A 25301-nucleotide genomic window follows, 5' to 3' on the forward strand; every position below is an offset into this window, starting at 1 on the left:
GGCTATATATATCCATGTAACTAAGTGGCGCCCGGGGCCCATCTGCAGTACTGCATGAATCACAGGGTGCGTAGGGGGTTCAGTATCTATCGTTTGCCATAGTTTATGGCAGTCTTCCATGAGCTGCCTGTGTAGGAGAAACTGCCCCCCAGGGAGGCCGAAGGCTTCCTTGAACGCCTCAAAGGTTTACAGTTGCTCGTCAAGATATAGGGAACCTACATCCATAAGTGAACATTCAGACCAGACGTGCATCATCCGCTCCGTGTAGTACGCTCGACCCATGGGAAACCCCACCAGCGGCAGGAGGGGGGGAGGGGAAGGGGGGGGGGGGGGGAGTATGGGGTAGTCGCGCTGTCCATTCTGTGGACGCGCGACAGAGGCATGCGCTGTCATCGCCTGGAGTGGCTTGATCTGAGGCGGCACCGCCCGCGGTAATAGCATGCGGTAAATGGTTGGAGTTTGAATGCGCCCGGCGTGTGGCGCGCCACCGGCTGGTGGCAATACTTCTGTTACTAGCAAAGCGCAAAGTAGCAATGCATTGGGGCCGGCGCCCAGCAGCTGCCCACGCTGCATGTATACAGATCGCCACGTATTGTCAGGAACAGCTTAATACATACTGGGAACTCATGCCTGAGCACGCTAGACCAGTGGACATATAGGAACCTTTCACCGCACGCCTTAGAACTGAAGCTGTGGGCACGCAGGAAGCCCTGGAGTAAAGTATGTTTGAAAGTACGTATTTGAGGGCTGGAGGCAGGGGATTCGTGTTAATTGATGTATCACAGTGATGCTTGGACTCTCTTGACTATTCTGGTGTTTGCAAAGTGGGGCAGGGGGAGAAGTAATATCATTCTTTAATTCTGTATAAATGTCTCTGGTAATGTGTATCCAACGCTACAGGAACAATCCTATGCCTAACAGCAAGCCTTGTTGTAATACTGCAAAGACGTTAATAAATGAAAAAGTTAGTACCAAAGGAATATGAACTTAAAAGGGCCAAGCCCTGTTGCCTGTCAAGTGAACTCCATTCACTAGATCAGGACTCCATCTAAAAAGTAGTAGAGTTACAAATTGTCAACCTATCACCATGCTTGTTAACTAGGGGGTCCAGTGACCTCCTGACCACATTGTTATCCTGAGGAACTCAGTGAGGGAGCCTCCAGATAAAGATCTCTTCAAATGTGAGGGATGTAATGCAGAGAGAAGAATCATCAGAAATTGTTTTGTAGAAACTGATCTCAGCAAAGCTTTCTGCACTGGTTCTGCACACAGGAGGAAAGGGGTCAGTGGTGAAAATCAGCGAAGCACAACAATATAATTACCTTACGAGTATCCGTTTAAGTAACTGTTGGTCCCCTTCGGAGTATCCAGGCCAGTCCTTCTGCACATCTTTATAAAAGCAATCTTTCAAAGTATAGGTGCTGTCTTTGGCACTGAGGTTGGCCACCTGTGACGAAATAAAAACCATGCTGAACATTAAAATAATGGAGGTAGATTTAACATTCAGGTAAATCTCAGGACAACATAGGTGGCAAAATATGAAGCGGCCATGCAACTGTACATAAACAAGTACTAAATCCATGTCAGACAGGTTTGATTATTCACTGAATAGGATTTGAAAATCATTGTAAGACAGAAATTTGCCTGATCTGATGCACTATAAACTAAGCAGATGTTTTGCGTTAACTTTTGTGACTGGTGCATGCTCTAAACACCTTCAGAGCAATTCAAGCAAATTGTACTACACAGAAAAAGATAATTACCCATCAAAACAATATGAATGGTCAAACTAGAACCAACTTTAATTTTGTCACCTGTGTAGTGAAAACTGAAAAAAAAATCTTACCCAAGCTCAGGAGCAAACTAGTGACACCATGATGCTGACAAATGCACTTTTACAGTGTCCAATGCTAGGCCTTGCTGGGCTAAAGAAAGATCAAATAAAAGAATGTCTGAAGCTTAGCTTGTAAGGGGGGGCAGTGATTCAAGCATTGCACCACACCACAAAACAAATTTGGCCCAGTGCACAGATTTGATGGATTTCGTGAAATGGCACCTCAAGTGCAACCAACTGCTGCCACTCAATCTTCAAGCATGTAGGTGCAAGCTGTGAATTTCGGATGAAGGACCCTACCAAGGTGCCGGGACAGGAGATATTCTAACTGGCAGTTTGATGAAAGCACCGCTGCTCATGCTCAGGAGTTCTGAGTACCACAATCTCCTGAGAGATGAGATATTTTGGGTTCATTAGGATGTCTTGGGCCCACCATTCATGATCTTCAGAGAAGGTAAAGTAGGGGCGGAATGGCATACAGAAGTCCCTTGTTCCATTCCTGCACAAGTGAGTCTCCTAAAGAGTGCCTCACAGACAATTCAATCCGCAAAATTGTGGACACACTGGTGGCAAATATATCTAGCCTGGGGTCTCTACACTGATCGAACACGCCCATGCCACCTAGGGCTGCAGTCACCACTTGTGATCTGCCAGATGTCTGCTCTTGTATTCAGGAGCTCTAAGAGGTCGGGCTCTAGAAAGTTGTTCGGCTGCTCCGGTCCCCTCCAAAAACTGATGGTGGTTGGCACATGGCCTAGGACCAAACCTCATCCTGCTTGTGCAGTACCACATGGCTGCAGAATTATTAATGAGACCTACAACAGCCTCCACATAGTCAGCAGGAAAGCCTTCAGAGCAAAAAGAATGGCCAGAAACTTCTCAAGCTTGATGGAGCCAACTTCCGAGGAGGTTGAGGATTGGCTTGACAGGTATGCTCCATCAGGTACTATGCCCCTGCCCGGTCCAGCAAGCAACAAGACAGCTGGTGAAGGGTCGCGTCGTCGCCGGCCCAGGGGGAAGAAACTGACGCGCCTTCCACTCTCTCTGCAGATAAGCCCCGATCAGGACCAAGTACTACAGGGGCAGCAGGGAGCTCTTCAAGCAGTGGCAAGCATCAGTGGAACACAGATGGAGGACAATGCATCCGTCTCCAGTCAGTAAGATCAGGCTAGCGATGCTGATACTTGAGACCTGTCGGATGACTCTCTTGTCACGCAAGACGCATATGAACTATCGGACGTTACTCTCCAGACGGCCGATATTGTCTGATGCATACTGCTGTCTCAAGCTATTTGAATTTCTCCAACTCTCATGCCCGTACACGCAAGTATCTAGTTGTCTGTTGTGCATTGCTGCGCATCATTGGATGTGTGAGGAACGTATTATGGTACAATTTATTTCACTATCGTTCATTATGATGTTGATTCCCCCACTGTCTAGCGTAGTGGCATTCCTCATATAGCATGCAGCGCCCAGGAGCCTTTTTTTGCTGTTCTGTCTTATTGGGTGTCATATTTCAATTGTAGCGCACAGCGCACCCCCCCCCCCCCCCCCCCCTGATTTAGACTGTTAGATGCTTTTGCATAGTTTTTGGACGATTGCCTGTTGCACACTTGCTCTTTTTTAATTTGGGCATTTGCATACTATACACTAGTTTGTGTGGGAAGTTCACTGTATCTTTTATTTGTTACTTTATGACCTGTAATGTCATATTCCACGGAAGGAGTTGGGACAGTTGTGATGATATTGTATGCTGGGGGATGTACTTTAGGGTTGCATGCGGCTACACAGTTCTTCCCCCTCTCACGACTGGGGTAGACCAGGTCGCACTTATGACTAGATCACAAACGATATGGCACCTATCAAGATAATGACCTGGAATGGGAGGGGCATCCATAGTCTGTCACGCCGATACCTTATTTATTCCTCTTTGAAGCGTCATCATGTCCAAATATTACAGGAGACCCACTTGCATAAGTCAGAAATATAACGTCTATAAGGGCCATGGAGGGGGTCAATTGTACGCAACGTGCTACCTCTGCGTATGCATGTGGGGTGCTCATATGGGTCAGGCCAGGGACCCCCTTCCGGGTGGAAGATTTCCACGTAGACACAGAGGGTAGGTATGTTATAGTTAAGGGTATTTTGGACGGAAGATTCTGCTAGCTTCACTGTATGCGCCTAACACAGAACAGGCAGCTTTCCTGGACCGGATCTCCCTTAAACTGGCCGGATGGCAAGATGTACCTTCAGTATTGGGGGCGACTACAACTGGGTATTGGATGTGTCACTGGACCGGTCTTTCCCCCCCTCTACAAGGCACGACTACACACACTGCTGCGAAGGCGCTAAACCGATGGGCCGGGCATTGGAACTTGTCCGACGCTTGGCGTCACCACAACCCCCATGACAAGGTTTATTCCTACTATTCGGGGCGCACGGACTCCATGTACGCTTAGACCGCTTTATGGTATCCACTGATCTTATCTCGAGCGTTTTAGGGTCCTCCTAAATGAGACGGACGCACTCTGATCATAATCCGCATATAATAGAGTTGGGTTGGGAGGACGTGACACCGCCAATCCCTATGTGGCATCTTCAGCCAGTTGCCCTCCTGGATGCACCATTTCGGGACTCCCTGGCTACCAGCGTGGCTCAGTACTTTGACAATAATGCGGGCACCGCATCGTCACTACTGGTGGAGTGGGATGCTCTAAAGGTGGTAGTTAGGGGCCATTGCTTGGGTACGCAAGCGAGCATCAGAGTGCAGTTAGGGAAAGACCTTCCCGCCTTGGAGAAGCAATTGGCAGCTCGGGAGAAAGAAGCGATAGAAGGGTCCCTGAGGCAGTTAGATCACTGTAGAGAAGAGCATGCGCGATTGCTGGAGAGACTGCGATGCCTTAACTATGCTGCACACTCGGCGCGGACGCACCACCTGGGGGACAAAGCTGGAAAGCTGTTAACATGGCTCATCCGACAGGAAGAGACATCGACCCCTTTCACGTCCGTGCGGACGGCGTCAGGTAACATAGCATACACACAGCGCGAGATTCATACTGCGTTCGTGACTCACTATCAGGGTCTATACAACTCTAAGGCGCAGGCCACGCCATTGGAGTTACATCTTTACCTGGAGCAGATGGAATTACCACAGCCTACGCGTGCACAGACGGAAGATTTGAATGCTTCACTCTCTGGGGAGGAAAAACGAGATGCCATATTCTCATAATCTAATGGGAAGTCGCCAGGGCCGGACGGTCCGCCGACCGAATTCTATAAAGCCTATGCGTACATATTAGTACCGCAACTGCTGAAGGTGTTTGAGACTGCTCTAGATATGTCCCCATTCACTGACACGCAAAATGAGGCTCTGTTGGTATCTCTCCTGAAGCCGGACAAAAGTCCGGAATCCCTAGGGTCCTATCGTCCGCTGGCGCTTCTCAATACGGATTACAAAATCTTTGCATCACTGCTTGCAAGGAGGCTATATCCTCTAGTGAAAACGTTGGCACATCCAGACCAAAACGGGTATGTTCCCACCAGGAATACCTCCCTAAATCTCCACCGGTTTATTCGGGTACAACAATACGCACTACATAGGTGGCCTCGCTCTGGTTGCCTGGTACTGGATCTGGAAAAAGGCTTTGATTCTTTGGAATGGCCCTACCTGGCAGCAGTGCTTTACAAATATGAACTCTGAGATCATTACCTGAGTATGGTCCAGTTGCTATATCAACGCCCTTCTGTCCGGGTTCGTATTGGTAGGTTCATATCAGAGTGAGGCGGGGGATGCGCCAGGGTTGCCCGCTGTCCCCGCTGCTCTTCTCTCTGGCCATGGAACCACTAGCGATGCTACTCCGCGGTGGTGGAGAGGAATGGGGCATACCGCTGGGAGATGGACTCACACTGTGTCCCTGTATGCTGATGATTTATTGTTGTATGTTTGAGATATCGCTGACATCCCCGCATCCATAGCGGACGTGTTGAAGTCCTTTGAGGTGATGTCGGGTCTCCATGTTAACTGGACCAAGTCCGGAGTGTACACCTTTGATGCGCACTTGGAGGAAACTGATGTGCTCATCAACGGCTCACGACTCCCGTGGTACTCCAACACCTTCTGCTATCTAGGGTTATTTATTTATCGGACGCCTGAAGATTTACTAGAAGGCAACTTAATGAGGGCAATAATCGGCGGTGCGGGCCCAGGTGCAGTTTTGGAAAACACTCCCATTGAATGTTATGAGACGTATCGCCCTGCTGAAGAGGATAGTCCTTCCCAAGCTGCTATATTACTTACTTCTCGAACCCCCCGGTCTATGTCCCAACCAAAATCTTCCGCGACCTGGAGAGCATGTCCCGAGACCTCATATGGAATAAAGGCAGGCCCCGTGTCGCGTTGTGGAAGCTGCATGCACCTACCAGCCAGGGGGGTTAGCTGTTCCCAACATGGAATTGTATTATATAGCTGCCCAGCTGCAATGGGTAACGAAATGGCTAGGTGGCAACAAACTAGAGGGCACAGCGACCTTGCAGCAGCCGTGGACTCATACCCAAGTCGGTCACCTGTTTCATCCTACGGCCAAGACCCCGCGCCCAGCTACATTTAGGGTTAGCGTACAGATGTTATAGGAGAAGCTTGTATCTCACCCGTGCGACTATTCCATATGCCCCAGCGTTACCACTTTTGGGGAAACCAAGAGGGAGGGCTGGCACTTCTGAGGAGGCCCTTACACACTGGTGCGCGGCAGGCGTAGACACCCTGGGCGATCTCTATAGAGACGGTGTGCTATTACCATTCTAGGATCTGGCAGATGACACTAACTTACCAGTAGGGCAGTTCTTGCTACACGCCTCTCACAAGAGCTCTATCTGCTCTTTGGGGAGATCTAGCGACTTAACCCCCAATACATTTATGATAGAGTATCTACATGTTATGGGGGTGGGGTCGCATATAGTACATTGGCTGGTGACGGCCTTGCTTGCAGCGGATCACGGCCAACCCTGGGCTGATAAGGAATGGGACAATGTTTTGGCCAGCCCCACTTACATACCAAGAAGCTCCAAATTTAAATTAATACAAACCTACATCTTACACAGAGCGTATCTATCTCCCGATAAAATTAACAGGTATTTCAAAATTACTACTTCCGAGTGCCCGCGCTGTAAGCATCTTGATGCGACCTTCTGCACATGCTATGGTTCTGTGTTTCCCTCCAAAGCTACTGGCGCGGAGTCACTGAGTCCCTAGCGCTCTGCACTAACATATCCCGGCCGGAAACATGGAAGGTTTGCATATTGGGGGTTTATGTGAGGACCAAGAAAAACAAAGTCACCTCACGGTTTAGGGACTTGGGTTGATAGTTGTGAAACGTTTAATTACGAAGAGGTGGAAACATGCAGACCCCCCCTGAATTGATTAGCTGGAAAAGATCACTTGCAATCTGGGCTCAGGCGGAAAGTACAGCACTGCACAGGGAGGAAACCGCGGGGCTTCGCAAGTTCCCCATTGTGCAAAACTGGGACACTATACTCTCGGCCTTCAACAGCGTGGGCAATGGGGATGAAGGCGATACCCATCCGGTTGACGCATGAGAAATGCAGTGGTAGCCTCAGGTCACGGGGGACACGTTATCGTGAAATTGTGATCATCAGCTGCTAGAAACTGCTACGCAGGTGTAGCCCGAAATAGAAGGCCCCTCATCCCTCTGTACTGGACTGTTCAGTGGCGCACAGCTGCCTCTCAGTCTTCTTGTAAATTCAAGCTTCACCCTGGAGAGCCCCCCTTTACTACAAGGGTAGAGATAATCCGCTCATCACACAGTCCAGCAAAGACCTTCGTGTTTATTCATCAATGGCAGCCCCTTCTATACATTTTTATTTTTAGTAGTTTGTTAGTAAATGTTTAATAATTAGTATATGTTTTATTGGTATATTTCCGTTTCCCCTTTTCTTTTTCCTCTGCGAAGCCCCTCTGCTAGGGTATTGAAGCGATAACAGTCCGATCTCAACTACATCTGTAGGTGACGTATATACTGTGTCCCATCGTAATGTCTAGAATATCTTTTATTACTATACAGTACCAGCGTTTTTCCTTGCAAGTGGGCAACAATGATCCGGAAATGTGGGCAGGCAATCATAACGTGACATAGTTAACTGCTTGCTAATGGTATCTGTGTACACAATGACTTAACCAGATTGCCCTTCAGTACCTTATAGTGCGGACTTGTATAATGATCTATTGGAGTTGTACTATGCAGACTAATGTGTTACTTTTGAAAATTATGTATTGTCATGCAAAGTGTAAGTAAAAGCAAAAGGTGGAAATTCAAGAAAAAAACAAAGATATTTAAAAAAAAAAAAAAAAAAAAAATCAGAAGACTTTGATCCCCTACACTCTAGATGGACCCCTCCCCCCCCACCAAGAAAAACCAGTAGCAATTAATCAGTCTGCCTCAGGACAAATTGGGATTGGCCAATCCATTCGGCGGATTTCAAATTCTTAACATGGAAAGTGGCCCCTTCTCCTTGCACTGACTTCCTCCCACAGAGTAAGTGACATTCACGCCTTTACAATACAACCTCAGTTTCTTCAATTTAGATCGGACTGTGTAATTCTCCGCACTAATCCTGCTTTCATGCCTAAAGTGCCATCCGATTTCCATCTCAATGAACCAGTAATCTTGAAGACCTTTTTCCCGCATCCGCAGTCTCCAGCGGAACAGAGTCTAAACTCTTTGGACTTAAAGAGGTGCCTTTAATTCTACATCAGCAGAACACAATCCTTTCGCAAGTCGGATCAGCTGTTTGTGGCCTACGGACGCACTTGTAAAGGACAGTTGCACGTTGGGTTTCTTCAGCAATCTCCTTTTGCCATCAAAAGGCTGGCAAGCCTCTTTCTTCTGGAGTAAGGGCTCATTCTACGAGAGCAATGTCATCTTCCACTGCCCTGTTCGCTGGTGTACCCATCCATCAGATTTGCCGGGCAGCTACGTGGTCCAGCAGGCACACGTTCACGAAGCACTACTGCCTGGAGTCGATTAATGAAGCGGACACGGCTGTGGGACAAGCAGTTCTGCGGAATCTGTTTAAATAAGGTGAGCCTCTGCTACTTCCCTCCTCCTTGGGTATTGTCAATTGCATATTAAATACATTGTCACTGTATTTCATGCAATATTAATACGGCCTTGTCAGCCGGTTGCTGCTTACTGCTCACTATTCTATTCAAGCATGTGAATCTATGAAAGACACCCCAATACTGGAGAAGAACAAATGTTACTTACCTGTAAACTGTGGTTCTCCAGTGTTGGTGTCTTTCATAGATTCACATGCGACCCACCCTCCTCCCCTCAGAGGCTCTCTTCTCCTCATCAGACTCTTGGTCACTCTTGTGCTACGAAAATCTGAGGGCCTGAGCCTCTGAGGAGAAGATTCTAGAGGGTGCTTGCGCCTGATTGGCTAGAGTTTGGACTATAAAACGACAGGGATATGTCAGTAAAGTGATTCTTTTTTCTCAATGCTTTCCTATGTGTCAATGCTATCCTATGGTATTTTCACTTGATATGTTATTTTGAAATATATATAAAGTTTATTTGGATATGTATATGCTCTTATGTGGTTTATGTATGTATATATATACACATGACACTTATTGCTTTTTATATACCGTGGGACTCCCACTTCGACGACGGGGAATATTCAAGCATGTGAATCTATGAAAGACACCCCAATACTGGAGAATGCCAGTTGCTGAGATTACTTCAAGCATTCTTTCCACAACCTTGCTTTTTGCAGTACACACAGTATCATTCACTCTATAATCAGGTCTATTTAGAGGTAGGTAATGTTCAGATGGGAAGACTTATGTCAGAGTTCCAATGTTGCCACAAGCAATGCATTGTCATGCTATTAAAACAGTAATTTGAGTTAGCTGGTGGACACACTAGAAAACCAACGTTGGACATCGAATTGTTAGATAAAGCAAACACAATACTTTATTTAGGAACCATGCCTCTGGCAATAGGCAACAAGATCTTTCACATGGAGAACCTTTTAGAGCATAAAGCTTTTTCTTTTGATGGAACTTTTACTTTTTTGCCTTTAATTTAATGGGATATCAGTCTGCACAAACAATAGGAAAACAAGGACAGCAAAAGAATGTCTCAGGGGGTGGTAGGCCAGGGAGGATTCTACCCTTAAACGCAATATTTTTTTCACTACGTCGAAATTGCCCATGAACAGGTGAAACATCTTCACAAGCACTAACCTGTTGCAGGAGGCTGTCCAACATATCTTTGTCTTGAGGAGGAAGCTGATCTTTTTGTAATCGCAATATCAGCTCCGCTTTCTTGTAGGGCTTTAGTGCCAACAAATGCATTACTCGGTCTTTGATGGGTCGCAGAGAAATGGCACTACCACTTTTTCTTACGGCACAGGCAGGATTGACTGGCGCTGCCCGCTTCCGAGAAGGTACTGGGTCAGGATTTACTGGCGCTGGCTTTCGCACCTGAACCTTTTTACCTGGAAACAGATTAACAGTATACCATTTGAAAAGCCATGCCAATTTTCTGTTGTTGAGAGTAAAAACTAAATATGTAATAGGGGATAAGAAATTACACCACAAATGGTATACGAAGCTGAAGCACAAAAATGTTTAATAGTTTAAATGAAAAAGCTTCCGCTATAATGACAGACATTTGAATGCTCCAATCCAAAGATTATACCAAGTAAACTATGTACAATACGTTACACCACATACATATCATAACTGAAATCTATGGAATGTTGACATTTAGCTATAATCTTGAATACACAATCTCAGCTCGTCAGTTTAAAACATCTTTGCACGCTTGTCTAACACCTGTTTTTGCACTGGATTTCCAGTTCCTTATATTGACGCAGCATTCTGACGATGGGGGAGAAGCTCACATGACTGATGAGCAAATTCTGTGTGTAGGACTTGGCCCTTTTTCCCTCAGTTGTTTTCATTATTCATATTGATGCAGATTCAGGGAGCCATTTTAATTACCCCTGAAAACTTCTGTCTGAGGGCCTGAAGCACAAAATGGTGGCCACCTGTGACATCACCAGCATCCACTGGAACCTACCAGCACCTTCCAGAACATTCCAGGAGCTTCCAGAACTCTGTGACAGTTGGAGACCGTTTAGAATGTTGGGAGGATAAGAGAGGCAGTTGGCAGTTGGAGCTGGCAGTTGGCACCTGACTGGTGAAGAGAGAGGAGCACAACAGTGAAGGAGGAAGGAGTGAAGCAGCAGGGGTGGAAACTTGTGCCTGGAGTGGGGTCCATAAACCCACCCTTGATACTTGTCCCTACTGATGGATCCCAGCCTATAGCCCTGTGTGGGAAGAAGACAGAAGAACACCATCCTAAGGACCTGGACAGCAGGAACAGGCCTTAGAACCAAGAAAGCAGCAAGATTCTGACCTGAGAACTGGTTTCCCTGGAGCCTGGCGTCGAGTAGCCGAAGACCTGGAGCCCGAGGTGGAGAAGCGGCGCTGACTGAGGTAGCAGACGTCGTACCCGGAGCCGCCTGAGGTCGTAAGAGGGCGCCGGCGGAGGTCGAGAGGAATACCAAGGGTCGAGAAGGAGGTGAACCGAGGTCGAGTGAGCGGCGTCATCGGAAGGGTGAAGTCCGCCCTCCGGAGTCGTCGGAGACCGAGGTAGAGGAGCACCGGAGGTCGGGAGTGAGGATCGCACTCCGGAGTCGCCCGGAGCCTGTGAGGAGGAGCACCGGAGGTCGGGGGTGAGGATCGCACCCCGGAGTCGCCGGAAGTCGACATCGAGGCCAGGCCGGCCGACGTCATCGGAGCCGAGAGCGCCATCGGACCGGAGCCGCCCGAAGTCGACATCGTGAAGAGACTGCCCGACGCCGTCGAATCGGAGGTCGAGATCGAACCGAGGCCACCGACATCGGACCGGAACCGCCTGCCGGCGTCGTCAAAGAACTGACATTGTGCCGAGGCCGCCGAGACCGAACCGGAACCGCCTCACGGCGTCGACACGACTCCAGCGGCGTCGGAACATCAGAAAAGGGCAGTAAGTGGAGTAGAGGGCGCCTAAGGCCCTGTGGAGACCTGAGAGACTACTCTAAGGGGCTAGGGAGGTGCTGAAACCCATCTGACTGTGCCTGGGGTGAACTGGGACTAACCTAGAGAGGTTGTGTGGAGAGGAAAGCCAGGGTATTGGAATTCCCCCCTTTGATCTACCTCAGTTTAGGCCTCAGCCTTTGCCTCAGCCAGGGAGTAGGACCCCCCAAGCCTTCAACACCCTACAAGCTGTGCCTGGGCCAAATCAGCCCTTAAGTATTGGAGTGTCATCTGATTCATGAGTGTTATTGTATACTTCTAATTATTTATTGGGGAAACTGTATTTATTAAATTCTTATCTATTTAATGCTGCACTGTATTTATAGGTCCACAGGACTTGTTGGTGTACAGTATTTATTGGTACAGTATTTATTGGTACAGTATTTATTACCTCAAAGTATTTAATTGTCTGTATATATTGCACTTGTATTTATGCCCTGTTATTTATGATCACCCCTATTTATTTCAGCAAACAGCAAATATTTATTTGACCTGCTCTATTTAAGAATTTGTATATTGTGATTGTTATTTATTTTCCCAATCAGCAACTAAGAGAAAAAGATAAAGAAGAATATTTTCATAATTTTTACGGTGTAGAGTCGTTTTTGGAACGGATGCACGCATGGTTATTGTATGGGTATATTGTATGCTTAGCACTGCGCCTGTTTCCTGACCACTCGAGCCAAGCTACCCCATTGTGTCGGGAAGGCCCTCCACCACCCTGCGGAGTGGGAGTGGGGCTGTTTCCAACATAAATTGGCGTTCAGCGGTGGGATAGAGCTGTGCCTACATATACTCAACAATAACTGTGGGTAGTCCATAGGCCTACACCGGGAGTTTTCTCACAGCGGCCTTCCTAATTGTGGGTTTTTGTTTTTTCCAAATTTACTCTGGGGGTGGGAGGAGGTATTATTAAAGGTACCCCCCTGCATTGTTACTGCACAAAACCTGTCCTCTAACCTGAGTGGGCAAGATGGAGTTTGTACTGGAAGATTTAGAAACGTACACTGTGGCCCAAGTCAGGAAGTTAACAGACCGGAGGGAGAAAAGACAGCTCGCATGGGACTTAGCAAGGCTGGAGAAAGAGATGGAGGAGAAAAGGATGGCGCACCAGCTTTGGATGAAGGAGATGAAGCTGCGTGCCCTCCAGATGAGTGTGTCCAGCGAGGACACTGGTGGCAGCATACCAGAAGCTTCACAGGAGCTAGAAGTTTATTTACCCCAGGAAGACATCACCAGGGTGTCTGAGGAGGCATTGGGGTGTGAACCTGAAGGGGGTAGTGCAGGGATCTTCCAACCCAGCGAGGTGAGAGAAGTGGCAGATAGCCCAGCTAGGTCCCAGGGAGAGAGGGTTGTAGGGCCTCACGACCTATCTGTAGGAAGGCGTGAGACGGGGAGGTGTCCCGAGGTGCCCCAACCGAAGTCTCAGGGCCTGGAGAGTTCCGCAAGGGAGCCCCAGGTTGGGAGCCTAGGCTGTCCCGAAGTGCCATCCAGTGCAGGGGAGCCCCTAGTGTCAGGAGGACCCAGGGCGACTGTAACCAGCGCGCCTGAGGTTCTGGGGTTGGCTCAGTTTCAGGGTTTAGGTCCTGGGCTGGGATGCCAGGCTCAGGGGTTGCCTGACCTGGCGGGTGGGGCCTCGGTTAACCGGGTCCCCCCGAAATTGACTTCCAGGGGTACTTTTCCCGTTAGGAGGGTGCTGAAATCTGGAAGGGGGTGCAGAGGGAGGAAGGTCTCGCCTCGGGCACCGACTCAGCCTAAGGGTTTAGACCCTAGGTTGAAGGATCAGTTGAGGGGTCAAGGCCCTAGACTGAGGAGGAAGTGTTGGTCTGAGGGTGCCTCGCAGGGTAGGATGAGGAACCCCAGAAGGAGAGTTAGGGGGAGGAGAGCCTCGCCCCGGAAGGCTGGTCAGCCTAAGGGTGTGAACCCCAGGAGGAAGGACCAGAGGCAGTTTAGGACTGCAAGGAGGAGGACCGGAGTGGTCAACGGGCACTACAGGCCTGGGGCTACTGCCCCCCACTCCGCGAGATCACCCGGGCCAGAGACATCTGGATGGCCCAGGGGCCGGTCCTGGCCACAACTAGCTAGGGAGCCCCCGTGGGGTGGTTTTGTTGGTCCAGGGAGGTTTGTTAGGGAACCATTGGGTTCCAGAGCGGAGGAGAACTTGCGGGTGCTCCTGCCGTTGCGGGCCTGCGTCCACCTTTTCTCGCCCCAAGCAGGGAAGACCATCAAGGCATTGATCGGTCTACCCTGGCTTTTGGCTGGAAGGGGGTTGTGTAGGACTTGGCCCTTTTTCCCTCAGTTGTTTTCATTATTCATATTGATGCAGATTCAGGGAGCCATTTTAATTACCCCTGAAAACTTCTGTCTGAGGGCCTGAAGCACAAAATGGTGGCCACCTGTGACATCACCAGCATCCACTGGAACCTACCAGCACCTTCCAGAACATTCCAGGAGCTTCCAGAACTCTGTGACAGTTGGAGACCGTTTAGAATGTTGGGAGGATAAGAGAGGCAGTTGGCAGTTGGAGCTGGCAGTTGGCACCTGACTGGTGAAGAGAGAGGAGCACAACAGTGAAGGAGGAAGGAGTGAAGCAGCAGGGGTGGAAACTTGTGCCTGGAGTGGGGTCCATAAACCCACCCTTGATACTTGTCCCTACTGATGGATCCCAGCCTATAGCCCTGTGTGGGAAGAAGACAGAAGAACACCATCCTAAGGACCTGGACAGCAGGAACAGGCCTTAGAACCAAGAAAGCAGCAAGATTCTGACCTGAGAACTGGTTTCCCTGGAGCCTGGCGTCGAGTAGCCGAAGACCTGGAGCCCGAGGTGGAGAAGCGGCGCTGACTGAGGTAGCAGACGTCGTACCCGGAGCCGCCTGAGGTCGTAAGAGGGCGCCGGCGGAGGTCGAGAGGAATACCAAGGGTCGAGAAGGAGGTGAACCGAGGTCGAGTGAGCGGCGTCATCGGAAGGGTGAAGTCCGCCCTCCGGAGTCGTCGGAGACCGAGGTAGAGGAGCACCGGAGGTCGGGAGTGAGGATCGCACTCCGGAGTCGCCCGGAGCCTGTGAGGAGGAGCACCGGAGGTCGGGGGTGAGGATCGCACCCCGGAGTCGCCGGAAGTCGACATCGAGGCCAGGCCGGCCGACGTCATCGGAGCCGAGAGCGCCATCGGACCGGAGCCGCCCGAAGTCGACATCGTGAAGAGACTGCCCGACGCCGTCGAATCGGAGGTCGAGATCGAACCGAGGCCACCGACATCGGACCGGAACCGCCTGCCGGCGTCGTCAAAGAACTGACATTGTGCCGAGGCCGCCGAGACCGAACCGGAACCGCCTCACGGCGTCGACACGACTCCAGCGGCGTCGGAACATCAGAAAAGGGCAGTAAGTGGAGTAGAGGGCGCCTAAGGCCCTGTGGAGACCTGAGAGACTACTCTAAGGGGCTAGGGAGGTGCTGAAACCCATCTGACTGTGCCTGGGGTGAACTGGGACTAACCTAGAGAGGTTGTGTGGAGAGGAAAGCCAGGGTATTGGAATTCCCCCCTTTGATCTACCTCAGTTTAGGCCTCAGCCTTTGCCTCAGCCAGGGAGTAGGACCCCCCAAGCCTTCAACACCCTACAAGCTGTGCCTGGGCCAAATCAGCCCTTAAGTATTGGAGTGTCATCTGATTCATGAGTGTTATTGTATACTTCTAATTATTTATTGGGGAAACTGTATTTATTAAATTCTTATCTATTTAATGCTGCACTGTATTTATAGGTCCACAGGACTTGTTGGTGTACAGTATTTATTGGTACAGTATTTATTGGTACAGTATTTATTACCTCAAAGTATTTAATTGTCTGTATATATTGCACTTGTATTTATGCCCTGTTATTTATGATCACCCCTATTTATTTCAGCAAACAGCAAATATTTATTTGACCTGCTCTATTTAAGAATTTGTATATTGTGATTGTTATTTATTTTCCCAATCAGCAACTAAGAGAAAAAGATAAAGAAGAATATTTTCATAATTTTTACGGTGTAGAGTCGTTTTTGGAACGGATGCACGCATGGTTATTGTATGGGTATATTGTATGCTTAGCACTGCGCCTGTTTCCTGACCACTCGAGCCAAGCTACCCCATTGTGTCGGGAAGGCCCTCCACCACCCTGCGGAGTGGGAGTGGGGCTGTTTCCAACACTGTGGCAGTGATTGAAATCTAAGGAAAAACACTGATGGAAGGCTCTGAAACCTGGATTCAGGAAAAGGCCACATTTCATTAAGAGTGCAAAATAGAATTTATGTTTGCAATAATGTATTTAGATACCTGCAAGATGTTTTTGAATTTGAAGGGAATGAAAACACTTTACGTGATATGTGGAAAAAGGTGGTAGTGTAGGCTGACAAATAAGGAATGCTTCATTGTACACCAAACTAATAAATGTTTAGCGAGCCTAACACGCTCCAACCTAAAGAGCACAATTAAGTTATTCCATCATTTCCCTTTACCCACATTTTTCTACTTTGGACAGCTATCGAAAAAAAATGCATTTTATATTAATAAAAACAAGATAAGTCTGACAATATAACGCAGCGGAGGAGTCCGAAAGCTTTTACCTTTCAAAGCCCAGCTTACCATCACAATAAAACATACTCTGCCAAAAGACCAGTACAAAGAGAATGCCATAAACTATATTTGCATTCATAGAAATCCTTGCAATAGCTCATCTCATGACGGTATTGGAAGTCAGTGTAAAAACAGACAGCTTCACACTACAAAAATGTTCCATTTTGATTGGCTCCAAGCCAGTCTATAGCTATCCAGGAGTTTCATATATATAAGACAAAAAAAAAAGACACCATGACTGTGTTAACCCACATATGACTATGCCTTCTACTCTTCAGAGTACATTTATTGGCTCAAAACGTACCTACACTACAAAGACATGGTGCTGGAGAGGAACACCTTAATCAACTCGCATTCATGTGAAGGTTGAATGCGTACAAGAAAATGGTTCACGTCTCTTCTGATGCACGTTCCTGGAAAAAAATGAGTTCCTGAAAATAATCCTTTCAATGCAGTTGTTTTGATAGTCTCTGAATGCAAGAACTGTTTTGTATGATAAAAACATTAGTCTTGTTACATTCTTTTCCTGCAACATCTCAATGCGTAATGCTATTTCTCACCCACCTTTAAAGTTCTTCGTAGAAAGGCTTCACAAGCTTTACAGTCATTGGACTCATGAGCCTTAGAAAAGCACATCAAATACAAACGTAATGTGCATCTTCCTGTGCCAATTTATGAAGGCAAAAATTGGGAATAATCTAGAGGGGTTATTTCCTTAACACTAGACCGAGAAATTCTGGGGAGCCCAAGGGACAGTGGATCTCCCCATCCCATCCTAGGTAAACATCTCCAGACTGTCAGAATGCAAACGAGAACTGGTGAGGAAACAACTTTTTTACACCATTTACCTTTGCATACAAAACCACCTTTTGGTTTCTATGTGATACTGGCAGGCCGCTCAGCTCTCACTTTGTTTCCGTCTGACACAAAATATGGGTTTTAAATCATACAAGGGAGCGAGCAGCAGTGCGCCACAAGCATGAGTGCAGTGCTTGAAAGTGAAGACTGCTCTCCCAAGCACGCGCGCACCACTCGCGTGCTCACCTCCTCCTCCCCCTCTCTCTCACAAGCGTGGTTTTGAATTAGCGTGGTCGCTTTCACCACCCTAATTTGAAACAGATGTTAATTAGCGCGTTTGCCGCACTCGGCGTGCTGGAAGCGGCGTGTGACCAGCGCTTGTTTTACCAGCCACCGCTCTCCCTTGCCTTTGATCTTCCTCTTTATATTCCTTCCATTCTCTTCTTTCTTCCCTGTCGATCTTTCCCCTCTATTCCTTCTACCCTCCATTCTTGGCTCTACTGCTTCCTTCATTTTTGCTCGCTTTCATGCTTTATTTCCTTAGTGCTTATTCTGTCACTACTTTTCTATTCTCACTCTAAACCCTTTCCTCCTTTTATCCCTCTCTTCTCTCGTCGCCCCTCCTTTCTTCTCATCTTTTCTTCCTCCTCTCCTTTCTTCCCTCGTCTTCCCCTCTATTCCTTGCTTCCTTGGTTCCCCAGTTCCTCTCCGTGTCCAGCCCCCTCTCCCTGGCACCTCCGACCTTTCCTGCTGTCTCCCGACTGCCCTGACAGTTGGGAGCCGGCGCCTGCAGGCGCAGAGTCAGGCTCGCCGTGAGTTATGCCGTCGGATATCTGACGTGCAGCATTAAAGTATTCGGACTGCAAAACTTTAAAGGGGTGAATGTGACACTTTTCTGTTGCCCACGTTGTTAACACATTTGAGCGATTAATATTGCTGTAGATGGTGGACTCCTAATTGGCGTGCCAGCAATTAGTGCTAATTTAGCCAAATTGTACTTCTCAGGGAGGCGGAGATTTTTAATAGCCAAGCAGGCAGGCTTTGAGTACACAAATTAATCCCTTAATTTGAACGTGGGCTTGCTTGCTTCAACCGCTTAGGCAGTCTCTGGAAAGCCCTGCTGAGCGCGGCCTGTTCCAGTGCTTCACTCGCTGTGCTATATAAATGAAGCGCAGGAGCCGAGCTCACTACTTGGAACTCGTTTATCTGTGGCTCCGATCATCCTTTCTTTGTTCACAGATATTTAAAAGCATTGGCATAGCCAATAGGTCTCACCTTTGGGACCTTATAAGTGTTTAGTTATCCAGCACAAATAAGGTCCCAAAGGAGAGACCTATTGGCTATTGGCTATGCCAATGCTTGTTGTACCGGTGCCTACAAAGGCCATGAGGGTGACTAAGACAACACCCAGAATCTCCAAGAAAGCACTACTATATTTAATTTGTTTATGTGCTAATACTGAAGACGATTCCATGTTTAAATTGAGATGTAAGGTATTTAAATGCATCATTTTAGCAGCAAGGCCATATTGCATTAAACTGTCCCACAAACACAAGTTAGCATTCTGTGATTTTTCACTGAAGGACCTGGAGGTAGTGTGACTAGTTGTTGCTTTTGTGGGGCTCATAGTCTTCTATAAATGCATAGTAACAAAAATTGTGATTCTTCAACCCTGTTCCTTATTACAACAATGTGGTCTGCAGATTTCTAGTGACAGACCCATTAAATGAAGTTTTAAATCACAACATTCCAGACCTGCTGGATACTAAGACTATACTCCTGCAGAATGGGAAAGCTAATCTTGAAGCAGGGGTTATTGCCATGTGACATTTTAGACAGGCTATAGGAGATGTCTCAATTACTTAGCGGACTAGTATGCAAAACTCCTCAGTACACCCATCCTTCATCACTGACAAGAATACAAACTCAGGATAAAAAGGAACAAGTACTACCTTACTGCTTCAGCCGCTTCGCCCCACATTCTAACTAAGGGTTAATTTAGGCCATTGATAATATTAGGAGGACTACAAATTCGAGCGATGAAGCAGTGTACTGGACCATCTCCCAACGACTGCAATCATTTGCTAGCAGTCCACTGTACTATTTCTTAATTTCAATATTTTACAATTCTAGCAGTTCAGTTTAACAACAAAATACATTTAATTCTTTACATGAAAATTTATCCATGGATCAGACAGGCCCTACTCATTGGAAAAGTGCATTTTTCAGAAGCATAAACACCACACACGAAAAACAACTGCACCAAGATTAGATTTGCAAAGAGAAATAGTATCTATAGAAATGGGATCTGAACAGCTCTGAACCTGAAACAAGTGACATTAAGGAAAGAATATATCCCAGTAGTCACCGGACAGGAGTCTAAATTGGTTAGGATGGCCCCACAGTAGAAAGTTTAGGAAGACAAGTTAAGGGAAACATCTGTACTTGCTCCCAATTCCACATAGAAGTAAATGCTGAAATTTTTTAGACACAGGTGGGGGTTAAAGTTAAGGATATGCAGGTGGTAGTGAAAGTGTTCCACTACTGTTACAGGCAACTTTGTATTTCTCATACTACAGAGCAGGGTGAAGACCTAGAAGAATTCATCTGAAGCATTCATACATTACATTTATAACCAATTCAAAGAGAGGAAATGGGAGCTTTACGGCCAGCGAAGACAGGGGAAATACAAGAAGGTTTCATCACACTTGACAAACATAGCCAACAGGAGGCCACCATATGGTACACCCATTTCAGGAAAGAATGAAACAAGCCAGGTTAACCCGGGATTTTTTGTGTGTGGGGAGTAGAGTTCTGCCCTACTGGGAGGTGTATTGTCATTAACAACATGTTCCATATGTCCTGTGCTTGTTTCGATAGTAGGAATGACTTTGTTCCTCTCAGTTTTAGGTAGAACAAGGTCGTTGTGTTGTGTGGTTGGGTCAGCACTGTATGTCGATTAACGTGTGCTTGGAAGGCCTTCAGACAGCGGCGGCTCCTCAGCAAAGGTTGAGGAACACCACCCCACTGCATTTTGAGCAGTGGAAAAAGGAAAAAAATGTTTTTATTAACACTACGTTATTTCATTTTTCCGTTGTCTGGCAGGTTTGCGGGCAGGGCTTGGCTGTGTCACAGACAGCAAGTGGAGGAGTGGTGGGCACTTAAGTGCTCATGACGGTTTGGCCAGCTGTCTTGAGTCGGCCAAACAGTCATGCACACTTTGCATGTTCCCCATCAGGCTGCAATAGACAGCCTGGTGAGGAACATGCACAGGCTCCCACTGTCTGTCTGAGCGCCGAACCACGGTGCTCAGACCAATCATAACATTGCATTACATCGTTATGTTTGGCTTAGGGGAGCCTGAGTGTGCTTCCTACTTCAGGCAGGAACAGAAGAGGACAGTGTGAAGCAGTGGCAGACGCAACTTCCTTCAGGGCTAGGAAGACAGTCTTGAGTTCCATTAGGTTTCCAGTAGGTTTATGTATTTCACTGCAACTGATAGACTCTAGAGGACCCTGATCTTTGGGCTGTCCATGTGCGCTCCCCAATCCTTGTGGGATGCGTCAGTCGTTATGGTCAGAGTAGAGTTGGTTGTTTGAAAGGCCACCTCATGGTCACATTCGTTGCTTTTCGAATCCTTGCAGTGTCAACCACTAGATCTTTCCAGCTCCCCGTGGCTTGTGACTATCTGTTGCAAAGCCATTGCTGTATGGGTCGCATGTGCTCTTTGCAATGCAGAATGACCAGAATGCACAATGCTATCATGGCCATCAATTTCATTATTGTCCTCACGGTCAGACACTGACCCTTCTGGTAGAGGCAAGTTTGTTCTGTTATTGCCTTCGATCTTTTGGGCACTGGGTATCTGAGTGCTATCCTTGAGTTCAGTGTCGGCCCCAGAATACCATCTCCTGCTCTGAGTGCAGAAATGATTTCTCGTGGCTTAAAGTGAACGCCCAGATGTTGCAGTGTGAAAATGACTGTTTGTATGTCTTGTTGGCACCTTTGTCTTGAGCTTGATTTCACCAGCCAGACGTCCAAGTAAGGGTAGACATGTATACCATGTCTTCGCAGGTGTGCCGCTACTGTCGCTCTGCATTTTGATAACGTAGGTGCAACACTCTGAACTGGTAGTGTACTTTGTCTAATTAGAATCTGAGGTATCATCTGTCTTTGTTTTATTGGAAAGTGCTGGTAGAAATCTTTTAGCTCTATAGTGACCATGAAGTCTCCCCTCATTCGGGGTAGGATTACTTCCTGTAGTGCGTCATCTTGAAGTGTTGTGTTCATATGAACTTTTTAGATATCTGAGGTCTAGTATTGGTCTCAGCGTTAGGTCTAGTTTGGGTACTAGGAAATTCATCAAGTAGATACCTCTTACTGTCTCCTTTGGGGAGATTCTTTCTATGGCTTGTTTTTGATGAGCTCTTTGATGTCCTGCCACAGCTGTACGAATTCTTTTTCCCTTAATGGTCTTCTCTTTGGAAGAACTGGCAACGGTGTCTTGATGAATTCTATGCAATAGCCTTGATTTATTATATTTAGTAACTGGCTGTCTGATGTGATTGACATCCACTCCTGGAGGGATCCTCCTATTCTTCTCCCTGGTGTTATGTGGTGGGGTTGCGAGTACGGAGAGTCACTTGTTTAGCTATTGCCACAATTATGGAATCCACGTTCACATTTCCCTTGATGAACTGCGGATCTTGTGTGGAGTGTTTGCACTTCTCCACTCAAGGGGTTATGGCTCTTGTTGTGGCTAGCTCTCGAAACACATTCTTGCCTTGGTGCAAGCTGCAGGGGAGCATAAGAAGATAAAGTTTTGTCTTCTGCGATGGCATGACTGTCAAGTGGAAGCACGGATCTTCCCTCTCATACTCGAGCTCAACCCTATATGTGTGTGCCGTCCCATTGGTGAATCCATTCTACATGGACAGATCATCCGTTGGTGGGGACCTTGAGGGGTTGTTGTCGACATCCACTTTGAGGGGATTCTGCATCAAGATCCTGCCACGTCGTCGAGCTGCCCCAGGATGACCTTCAAGCGTGGCGGATTCCTCCTCCTCGTTGTGGAAGAATTCCTACTGCTCTGCCTCATGAAGCTCCGGCTTCGAGGATGTCTTGTTGTCCGGTTGGTGTCTCCCTTCTCTTTCAAGGAATGCAGAATCCCTTTAAGGAGTCAAACTCCTTCTGTTGCAGGAGAGTTGCCATTTCCATTTCGAGCCATCCTTTCTTCTGCTCGGTCATGAGCAGTCGACCTCGGCAGCCGAAGAAGCCTTACTCTTCAAGGTTGGTGGTTCTCTTGACTTCAACTACTTGTCCTTATCCTTCGCCGCCTTCTCTTGCGCCTGTTGGCCGCAAGGGTTGGCCCAGACGTTTGTTCCCATCTGTGTTTTTCGATCAGGACACATGAAGCTGTTTATGCTATTGCCAACCTTCGGTCGTGGAGTGCTTAGATGTCAACTAGGCCTTTAAGAATCTAGAGTCTTTGCCCTACAGCACCTTGTTTATCATTTGCAGCTAGCTCTTCTCTGTATCTCTTGCAGCTCTCTTCGCAGCCTCAACCCTTCTGATGCTGATGTTCTCTTTGGCTTCCAACTCTTTGCCCTCTGGTGGCTCAGCCTACTTTACGTTCCCTTCCTAATCGTCAGGGGAGAGGCTTAAGTATTTTAGGGACTTGTGTCATCTGGGCGTCAGTCATGGTGTGGTATGCCAGTCACTGAGTCTTGCCTTCAACGTTTTTGGAAGAACTATTCTGCATAGGCCTCGCAGTCCTTGGTACCGTGGTACTGGCTGTAGGGCCCTAACTAGGGCAAAGCCGGTCCTAGATAGCTTGTGTTCCGGTCCAAGGAGTACCTGGACTGGCAGTTCGGGATGGACTGTTCCCATAAAGAGAAGGGTTAATACTGAACTGCGTAGGGTACAAACTGAGGTGGCATGGAGGGCAAAAACGAAGGACTGGGATGCAGCTTCTAGTGATTGCCAGTGTGCGAGATTAATTCTAGCATTCCATCCATCACTTTGATCTTTTGCATTTGTTCATCAGGAGGAATAAGTTGCACACCTTGTGGGGCGGTCTCTATGTGTGAACTTGTGATGGCAGTTAAGGCAAAATGTAAAGAAGGGGGGTTAGGGGTCCATGTGTCTGCCTTTTCCTGACCACATGGTGTTCACCAGACTTATTATTTTGGGCGGACAAAGCAAAGAAGAGCCAGATTTTATATGTGAAATAAGAGATACAACTTGAGATGATGAAAGAGGAGAGTAGGAAGATCGTGTCCAAGAATCATTGCCTTAATTTAACAGTAACCCGTTGGGAGTGGGTGCAGGGGAGTTCAATTGATCAGCTGAGGCTGCTGCATCTATGAAACAAACACAATGATATGATGGACGGGGCGCTGGGCACCCCAAGAGTACGAGGAGGGAGCCTGATTAGCGGAGAAGAGATTGAAAAATCCATTAACTTTTTTCAGAGAAGAAAATCACAAAGGTTCTGACTGATATGATTGTTCTTATCAGGAGGTTTGGTTTGCTTTTTAAATGTGGCGAAGAGCTCTTTGGATGAGTTCTTTGCGGAATCTATCATTCGTATAGTATTTTGATTTCTCCTTAATTATCAGATCTTTGTAGAGGGCTAGGGAGGAATTATAACATTCCCTATCTAAGGGGTCATATTTGACCCTCCATTTCCTTTCAAGCCTGAGACATAATTGTTTCTGAAGTCACAGAATTTCAGAGAACCAGGCTTTCGATGCAGAAGATCTGCTGCTATTTATAGTCTTAAGTGGGGCAATAAAGTCTATGGTGAGATGAGGCTGCATCAGGAGGCTGCGAAGTCGCTAAAGTCAGATTTAGTTGTTAGGTGTCAATGCTGTGCCAAGTGCAAGAAGGCCTAGGTGGCCGTTGCTTGGTGAGGTCAGGGGTGTTGGCAGTAAGAATAAGATTAAACTTAACTGCCTAGTGGTCTGACCAGACCAAAGGAAGGGAAGAAAGAATCTGTAAAAAAGGATTGTCTGGAAAAAAAACTTCAAGTTGGTGGCTGACAATGCGTGTCGGACCCTGTACCAGTGGAATAGGTTGGGCCGCTATTAGGAAGGTCATCAAAGTGAAGGGTGAGATCCCCGAGCAAGGTCAAATCAGCAGAATCAGTTTGTGTGTCCACTAACTGGAAAAGACAAGAAATGGAAGCTACCTTGGAGCCTGGGCGATGATAGGCCAAGATGCCGTTAGAGGATTAGGTCTTAGAGAGCTCAATTTAAAAAAAACAGGAGGTTCAGGTTGCGAAGAGTCATCGAGTTCAACGAATAAGGAACTGCAATAGATAATATCTAATCCCCCTCCTCTTTTTCCTCCACATGATCCCTTCTGAAAGAGGAGTAGCCAGTTGGAACTGCTGTAGCAAACAGGCCCTGAGCCTGCATCGGCCTAGGTCTCAGTTATAAAAACCACATCTATCGATTGTGACTCCAGGAAGTCTGAGCATTCTAATGCATGTTTGATTAAGGAACGAGCGTTAATGAGAGTGCAGCGGTACGCAAGGTTAGGACTGAGGGAGCAAGATTGAGCATTTTTAGAAGGCCTGCAGTCTTCTATGGGCAGGCCAGATAATGACAGACATTTAGGACAAGCGGAGACTTCGGATGACTTCAGGGGGGAGAGAATCGGACCTGTGCAGTGCTTACCCATTGTACCGAACTTCAAAAGCTGATTTCTAGTGTAGAGCCAGGAAACTATTTGGTGAGAGGCTGAACCGGCATAGTGGCTGGCGCGATCCGAGCGCAGACCGGTTTGCCTTTGGCGCGTCCGCTGTGCGTGGCCGTGACCAAATTTAAGTAGCCCTTCATCCAAGAGAGCGATTCCAAATGCCAACGCGGTGCTTGAGTGGGGAAATTAAAAGGGGCTTACGAACTGAGGTCCAACAAACGCACCAGGTTCCACATGCTCCCCTGTGAGTAA

The 25301-nt window shown here is 47.5% G+C and overlaps 1 protein-coding gene across 2 annotated transcripts in view; it reads right to left on the reverse strand.

Annotated features, from left to right (window-relative positions):
- The window catches only part of ELL (elongation factor for RNA polymerase II), a 225870-nt gene that overhangs the window by 124588 nt on the left and 75981 nt on the right, over positions 1-25301 (reverse strand). For both annotated transcript variants that reach the window (XR_014972352.1, XM_085639498.1), the window contains exons 5-6: positions 10098-10351; positions 1323-1447 (exon numbers count right to left, since the gene is read on the reverse strand). Coding sequence is in view for 1 of the 2 variants with exons in the window: in XM_085639498.1 (XP_085495624.1) it covers positions 1323-1447; positions 10098-10351 (379 nt within the window). In the remaining variant the exon portion in view is untranslated. The remainder of the gene's footprint in view (positions 1-1322; positions 1448-10097; positions 10352-25301) is intronic.

This window comes from Triturus cristatus, chromosome 12 (genome assembly GCF_964204655.1).
Source record: "Triturus cristatus chromosome 12, aTriCri1.1, whole genome shotgun sequence".
Lineage (NCBI taxonomy): Eukaryota > Metazoa > Chordata > Amphibia > Caudata > Salamandridae > Triturus > Triturus cristatus.